The 8,420-nt window shown below is 36.5% G+C and overlaps 1 protein-coding gene across 1 annotated transcript; it reads right to left on the bottom strand.

Moving 5' to 3' along the window:
- Window positions 1-640: 640 nt before the first annotated feature.
- Window positions 641-5,889, bottom strand: LOC127789186 (nucleobase-ascorbate transporter 6-like). The gene is made up of 14 exons (XM_052317998.1): window positions 5,110-5,889; window positions 4,523-4,620; window positions 4,211-4,387; window positions 4,016-4,116; window positions 3,784-3,859; window positions 3,607-3,666; window positions 3,323-3,507; window positions 3,041-3,137; window positions 2,449-2,535; window positions 2,224-2,282; window positions 2,024-2,115; window positions 1,848-1,925; window positions 1,597-1,757; window positions 641-1,330 (listed from the first exon to the last, which is right to left on the bottom strand). Exons 1-14 carry the CDS (start codon window positions 5,222-5,224, stop codon window positions 1,112-1,114), a joined length of 1,605 nt encoding a protein of 534 aa, XP_052173958.1. The 5' UTR covers window positions 5,225-5,889; the 3' UTR covers window positions 641-1,111.
- Window positions 5,890-8,420: the final 2,531 nt, after the last annotated feature.

The following is an 8,420-nucleotide window of genomic DNA, read 5'->3' as shown; positions in this document are numbered from 1 at the left end:
AATAATTTCTATATCTTTGATATTGTTTTTATCCTTTGTTTTCGCTTGGGTATGCCCTACCTTAAGTCCATTTTAGAATTCTATTTTGTACATTCTTTCTCTTCATATTAAATACAAATCTTAGTTACCGAAAAAGAAAAATAAACAATAAAAAGAAGAGAGACATTTCATAAAGGTAGATTGGGTTGGGCTAGTGATGTCATATGGCCCTGGCCCGAAATTGGGCCCAAACAAAGGTTCATCACAGTGGGCTAATCCCCATCACCCTTTTTATGAAAATTAGAACTACAATATCAACATAAATTTTGTTGAAAACAGTTTACAATATTATTTAAATAGGTTAATGAAGGAAACCATAACTGTTTTAACAGTTTTTCAAGACTGATCTTATTTATTTTTAGAATTATTATAAAATTATAAATTCTTATTTATTAAAATAGCTCACGAGCATAGAAGCTGACTTGTTGAGTTGAGCTTAAACTCAGTGAAGCTCAACTCAACTCAATTCGATTGCCACCTGTCCATATCAAATTTTGTTGGATACCCATATAGCCGGATTAGAACTGTTATATTTTTAGTTCCAAAAACCATTATAATCACACCCACTATAATCAAACCAGCAAAGGTAGTTCCCTCCAAAAGAACTAAAAACTCCTGAGCTCGTATTTCCATAACTCAAACTCGGGACCCTCCGATTACAAAGTAGTGACTTAAAACTGTCACCAACCTCTAAACTTTTTAAATTTAGATAACAGCTGATGTCTATCAACTTTGTTCAACATCCCCAAGAAAGATTCTCAAATTCCTTTACAGGAGGAATGTTGCTTTTAACTTTCAAAAGCCAAGAATAAACAACATAAGATACTCTAGCTGATATAGAAAACTACGCAGCACGATGGATATTATAGGATTGAATCACTGCAAAATGATGGCATCTCATGCTATCTTTGAGCAGAGCTTAGAGGACCCAATAGCTTCAAAGAGGAGATGCATCTACACTGCTTAGATACATGTCCACAGAAAGAAAAGGGGACTGTAAAGATGAGGGTTCTTAGAGCAATTCACACAATTTGGTACCTATCTTTGATCTCTCTCTCCAACCCAGAAGAAGTCACACTGATGGGAAGAACTTGTTGAGGTTGAAGGGCAAGGAATAGAATTCCGTGCTCCTCGTGTCGGTATTGAATGACCGGAACCGGTCCCACCAATTCATGCCCCTGTCCTTTCGAGTCGCGTTGTCTCTCCAGTGCAAGGTGACGTCGAGGAAAAGAGCCAGCAACCCAGCCACGAATGGCTCCGACGAGAAGGGCACGTTGATCATGTCGTTGAACTGCCAGACAAAACCAAGCCAGAAAATAACATTCTTACAAATTTATGCACAAAATGGTCTCCGTTAAGGTGTTAGGGTGAGAGGGTGACGTTTAATGTATAAATTGAGTGGAGGCACCCTTATAAGAACCGTTTAATGCCCCCCTTTGCCCCTTAAAGTATCCTCTCCTGGTCTCCACTTTGTTTCTTGCCACTTTGTTTCTTGTGTATGCTAGCTTTGCTACGATGATTTAAGGTGGGAATATGAGAGGGGATGAGGGGGAATACCCATCTTGCTCCTGTGTGGACAGGACCGTAACCGTTACGGGCTGTGTACTCGTTGAAATACTGCGGTATTGATAAGCCCAAGAAAAAGGAGAACCCGAGGATGAACTTCGTTCTGAAGCTGTTTAGATTGCAAAACTGTAGGAAACTAAGGCCTCCAGCACCTGTCCACACATAATTTTGACAGAATAACTATCGAACTTTAATGGATACATTATTAAAAAGAATCGACGAATAGGTCAGATAACTCGTACCAACGTAAGCAAAGAAAAGACAGTATAAAGCAGCAATAATTGGTGCTGGAATTGAAGCAAAAACGGCTCCAAATTTCCCTGCCAAAGCCGTATACATGAATAACAAATATACTTAGCCAAGCTAGCAAGAGAGACCAGAGCATCAGGCAGAGTGGCTTGAAAGGTGAATGTGTTACCGAGTATAGAAAAAAATATCATGAACCCAGCAGATATCTGCACGACTCTCCGGCTGCCAACACGTGTCAGTGCGAGCAAACCAGCATTTTCACTGTTATCGAGGAAAGTAAGTTTTCGTTCAATTGCATAAAGAAATCTTCTATATAATTGACGAAGCAAAGTTTTCCAACCACTGGTTTTATTAACAAAGAGGTCTTACACAGACACGGATGATCCATTCCCCGTTCCAAATAATCCAGAGAACAAAATGCCCACTCCCTTTAACCAAGAAAAATAAAACGGGAAAAGAAAGTAAATTAAAGCCTATATGAAGCTAACAATTATACGTTAGGAAGTTCAAATAAACTGGTTAAGGAACAACATTGAGCAAAATAAGAAAAACAACTACTGCATTCTGGGCTATAAACTTTTTACTCAACTTTACCTGCCAACCGACACCACGGCTGAGAATGGAAGGTGGCAAAGGAGTTGCACTTGCATACCTTGACACAGCAATAAAGGCACCAGTAGACTGTAAACAAATTAAAATATGCAATCACTACGAGTGCAAAATAACATGAGCTACAAAGCAAACAGGGGTCAGTGCCAATTGTCAAATTATGAAAACTAAGACAACCACCTATAACCTGGGAAGAAGATTTTACAACTCAAGGCATTAGCACATAATGAAATCCAAAACTACTTTATACGGCGACTATGAAAAATAAAAAAGCCTTTCTATATTAGTAATGGACATGCAATGTGCAAGTATTATTAAACAAGAAACGGGGCCAAACAAGGTCCCAAAATGGGAACAAAACAATTGACCGTTGCCCATATACAAGTGTTAAAGATATTCAGCCATTATTGCTCCTTGACATGCCCAAATAACCTCCGATAAAATACCACGTGCACAAACAGACAAAATTTGGGGAAGTGTCACTTGTAGAAAATGGGCAGTTGGAGTTCAGAAAAACAGTCTATGAGTAATGCATTCAAGCTATAGTATATACAAGCAATAGTAAATTTCAACAAACCTCTACAAGAGCAACAAATGAAGCCATCATCATAGCAAAAGATTCTCCAGCATCAAATGTCGGAGCTCCCCATTGAAATGGATATGGTACTCTGATCCTGCAACCAACATGCACTTCAAACATAAGAAAAATGAAGCAAAAGAACATCCCATGATTCCACCTGCATGCTTGGAAACTTAAGAGAGAAAACAAATTGCCTTACATGACTAATAATAAGTAACTAGCAAGTTATTCCAGTTTATATGACTATAGAAAATCACAAAATATGCTATCACTGAATACCATGGTGCACCACTTATAATTCCAGCACGGTCCGTTCGGCAACTTAATTGAGTATTTGTTGGACTGTTCTTATATGCACCACCCACGGTAAGCAGGTGAGCATAAATCCACACAATTACAACAGAGAATATAACAGCAAAGCGATCGAAGATATGTCTCTCTCCACTCATTAAATGAGGTATATACTGCATTCAGATGTTAAGACAACTGAGGTCAGCATCTAAGTTGAGATTTAATAGCAATCATCAAATAGAACTTCTAGGCCATTGCAAATAAGAGCAGACCTGGGAAAATATTACTAGAAAGATAAGCTCCGGCAGTCCAACTTCTACGCACTTAGCAAGCTGCACATTCAATGCCAAAATCAACTCCAAAAAAGAAACAAGCATACAACGATGAGAAAAGTAATCATAATTTTGTGCACTCGCTTTTTATTGCAAAGTAATCGCACAAGTACATACCAGAGGAAAACCAAATTCATAGAGTCCAAAGCCAGTCAGAGCTACCAAAGGAACAGCAGAGAGTGGACTTAAGAACCTAAAAACACACAAATAAAAAATTAACTGACATAATACATCATGTCACGATATCTAGACTTCAGAGGTGGATATGAAATGTTTGCAGGTTTTACTCAGTTATTAAGTTGTATGAACTGAGGTCAAGAGATTTAAACTAATGAGATCTTAACCGAACCTAGCAACATTGCGCCATAGGCCACTAAAACCAATGACAATCTGAAGAGTTGATGCAACGATAAGTGCTCCCTGGATTCCTCGCATTGTCCTCTCAAATTTCTGCAAAAGCATAGCAGAATAGGCCACAAATTTATAAAAATAAAATAAATTCATTAACAAAAATAATGGAAACTGGCAAGGCTGGTCAACCAACCTCCACTGGATTCAAAATGCCATTGTATCGCCCCGCCAAGACAATTGAGAGTGTTGTAGGCACAAAGGTGTAAGACCCTCCAACCACGGCAGGCAATCGGGTTCCAAACAACGTCTGAGTCAGTGTGTTCAAACCAGCCACAAACTGTAACGTCTGTATCACCTTTGCCTTCTCTTCCTAAGAATCACAAGAAGTGATTGGCAATTAGACTGTCCAAAATGGTAATCAATCAAACATAAATCCGATTACAAAACCAAAATAGACATCAAGAATTGCAAGTGAAAACTGTTATTCTCTAATGGGATATCTTACATTTCCCCCTCCCATATGGGGAACAAGAGCAGAGGGAATCAGAACTGTTGTGCCTAGCATCACAAGGTAGTGCTGGAACCCAAGTAGAATAGCCTCAGCTTCATTTAGAAAACAAATCAGTAACTTAGAACCGCCATAATAACTCAGAGCCAATAATAATGACTTAATTAAAACATGAACACATACACATTGATAGAAATTAAAGAACAGATTGGTTAATGAAGAACTGAATTTATAAAATATATATGGGCATATATGCCTCTATATTAATAGATATATCACGCAAAAAAAATACATACATATATATGTATCAAACAGGGAAATGAAACAAGCACAAACAATAAATCATATGGGTTTTCTGAATCATTTTGCCAAAGCATGTAAAATATGATCAGGAAGTGTTTGAAAGAATGGTAGGCGTGATGCACCCCGAGGGTTGGCGTGGTAGATTATACCACTGGCAACCCAGTGGGATAGGAAACGAGGCTCACGATGCTCAAACTTTGAGAGCTCAGCTCACCCTAAACGTGCCTATGAGTTTACTCTGTCAGTTTGGAGAAAAAACAGGAAGAGAAGAAGATACTGACGCCAAGGTGGGGGGCTCGTGATGCAGTAAAAAATGTTGGGCAGCTGGTCTTTGGCCGGATGCGGCAGCAGCTCGTCCTGCTTCGGCTGCGGCGCCGCTCCTCCACCTCCTGCCATGGCGGTTCTGTCTTTCTCTTTTTCCCTGCTTCTTCCTGAAGCTAAACCCACAAAAGAAGAGAGGCCCCAAAAACCCAAATCTCTATCAAAAACTCAAATCCCAAATCTCTGAAACAAATACGTACTCAAAACTTGTCCTCAAAACCCAAGAACTTCTCGCCACCCCAAAATTCACTAATACGCATATCAACACCGAAAGCTTGAAGCCGAAACCGAAATGCCAAGCGGTGAAGCAGAAAGAAAGAAAAGGCACTGCTTGTTCAGAGAAATCCGCCGAAGAAACCCTTTCAAGCGGCGCAAAGAGGCGGGTGGGAAGAAGCAGAAGAAAAAATGAAGAAAAGAGAAAGAGAATGAGCAAAAGCCGAACCACAGGACCCAAAGCGAGAAAGAAACCAATATTGCTCTCTGCCCCTCTCTCTTTCTCTCTCTCTCTCTCTCCCTCTCTCGGGGCTTTCCAAAGGAATCTCTTTTGCCTGACGAGAAAATTGCTAATTTATTATTAGTAAGTATATGGGAGGCACCCCTCTTTAAGAGCCTACGATGACTGTCGTACAGTTCATCTGCTTTCCCCCTCCCCCACTGTCAAAATACTCATCATCATCATCTTCCTTCCCGTCGTCCTCCCAGCAGTGATTACCATTTACACCAATCTCAATGCATTCTTCTTCTTAACTCATTGGTTCACCAAGCTTACAAATTTATAAACAATAAAACTGTAACATTTATGATTAAACTTGTTTATTGGATTAAGAGGGTATTCTTCCAAAATATTATTTGAACCGAGAACGGGGTCAGAGGGGGAAGGCTTCAATTTCAATGCAGTCTAGCTAAAAGATATACATCCCCCCCCCCCCCCCCCCCCCCCCTCTCTCTCTCTCTCTCCCCCACCCACCCAACATTCATTCCCCCCCTGTTGTTTCATGATTTACTATTACTGGCATTTCTGGGGAGAGGTAATTTTTGTTTGCGTTTGTGTTTGTGTTTGTGTTTTCGTCTGAAAGATAAGCGTGTACACAAAGGCAGACGGCAGGTGGCCAGTGCATGGTGAGGTGACGACACCTGGGGGTACTGACCTGTCTGATCTGCATGCACCTACACGTCTCTCGAGACCTGCTTTACTCTCTGTTTGCTTTTGTTTCTTTTTCTTTTATAAAATAAAAAGAGCCATATCAATTTTATAAAAATGATATTTAGATACTTACTCGTTAATAATTTTTAATAATATTTATATATATTAATATGTTATATATTTATGAGGATGGTATGAGATACAAAATATTTATAAATGACATGAAACAAATTTGATTGCACCTCTAATTTATCACTTTTAACCTAATCAATAATATGAGTATTGTGAGTCACGTAAGAATAATTATTTCAAAATTACAACGAATCACCTTAATCTATTTTAAAATTCTATGAAATTAAGATTTAAGAGTTAAATTTATAAATTCGTCTCTTAAATCTAAATTGGGTAAGATGACATATACCATTACTTTTTTTTTTTCTTTTTTTGATAATCGGGTATCGGTGCTTGTGACCCCCAAGAACCACAAACAGGTAAATTTGGATCTACTCTCAGTCAGTAAAGTCAGTATTAACTCCAACAACACACAGTTCAATATGAATTACATTATTTGTTTTCAAGCTAATATCATTACTTTATTGTTTGGATTGAACGATCAACAAATGGCTGATTAATTCATTCTTATCAAAAAATAATTTAAATTAATATGACATAAAGTATATAACATATTAAAGTGGTACAAGTGTCACAAGTTATCAAAATAGTATTTTCATTAGTTCTATCCTACAAAATAATTTGGATTTGCAATTTTATTGCATTAGTTTTATATATCTTTACATTAATTTTAATAAATATTATTATTAAAATTTATACACACATTGTATTAAACTAACACAATAAATTATTTTTCCAGATTATTATATATATATATATATGCGAGAAGAAGAATTAGGGATGATAATTAATTTATAACTGCCCCACGGATCCCTTCCTCCAATCAATCTCAGTCAAAATGAGAGTCTTCTTTTGACCAATGAGTGCAACAAAAAGGTGAGGAAGGATAGTGATGAAGCCAGCGAGCGTGATCGCTCCATCGATTTATTTAGTTATCAAGTCCATTAGAATGTTGAAATTAAAATAATTTAAATTTATATTAAAAATTATATTGAATAAATACGAAAATCAAAACAACTAAATAAATATAAACTCAATAATTCTAAAGGTAAATGGGTCTAAGACCTTAATCAACCTACTCATAACCTTTTATAATTATTTTCTAAAATTTGGATACTAAATTGATTATTAGAGTTTTTTTTTAAGATAAAAATTTTATTTTTACAATAATTAACACGTGGTGATTTGAATCCAAATTCTCAAATAATATTAATATACATATAAATGTTTTACGTATACAATTATATATTAACTTTTGTGATATCCTTAAAGAAAGAAGAAAAGGGGGACCAAATAGCTCGTAATTAAAACAAAAAATGTCGGTACATTATTTTAGTGACATTTCATAGTTCTATATAAAACTTTTGTCACCATTCATCAGAATTAATAAAAAGCTAAATGAATGAAACGAATCTAACGGGGCGGGGCGGGGCCCGCGTGGACTCAGGCTTTCCCTCCAAAGTTCAAGTACACTTCAAAGTCACACAACCCGCCAGGGTCCGTTTAAATTCACCAAGCGCATACGGGCGGGCGACCCAATTTAAATTTGTATAAATTTTTATAGGGTTAATCACAAAAAGGGACACATTTTTTTATTTTGTTATTATATATCAATTTTTTAATTTTTTAATATTACGATTAGTACTTTCAATTTATATATTTTTTATTAAAATATTAACTTAATACATACAACACCTCATCAATAATTAAAAAATATAATATTTACTCTATGATATACAAAACGTCAAGATTTTGTATCTTAATTATTAAAATTTGTTATTTTAAATCTTTATCGTGGCAGAACATTAGCGCTTGTATGAACACACTTATTTCTATAAGTAACACATCACATGAATAATCGGTTGACAGTATTTGAATATGTTAACTGATTTGTTGTGCTCTTTTAATAATTAAAAAATATAATATTTGATTACTAATGTATAAAATGTCAAAATTCTATATGACGCGGACAAGGTAATACGATAGTACATACTT

This window comes from Diospyros lotus, chromosome 13, assembly GCF_014633365.1.
Source record: "Diospyros lotus cultivar Yz01 chromosome 13, ASM1463336v1, whole genome shotgun sequence".
NCBI lineage: Eukaryota > Viridiplantae > Streptophyta > Magnoliopsida > Ericales > Ebenaceae > Diospyros > Diospyros lotus.
Note: the sequence above shows the minus strand (reverse complement) of the source record. Positions and strands in the feature narration are given on the sequence as shown.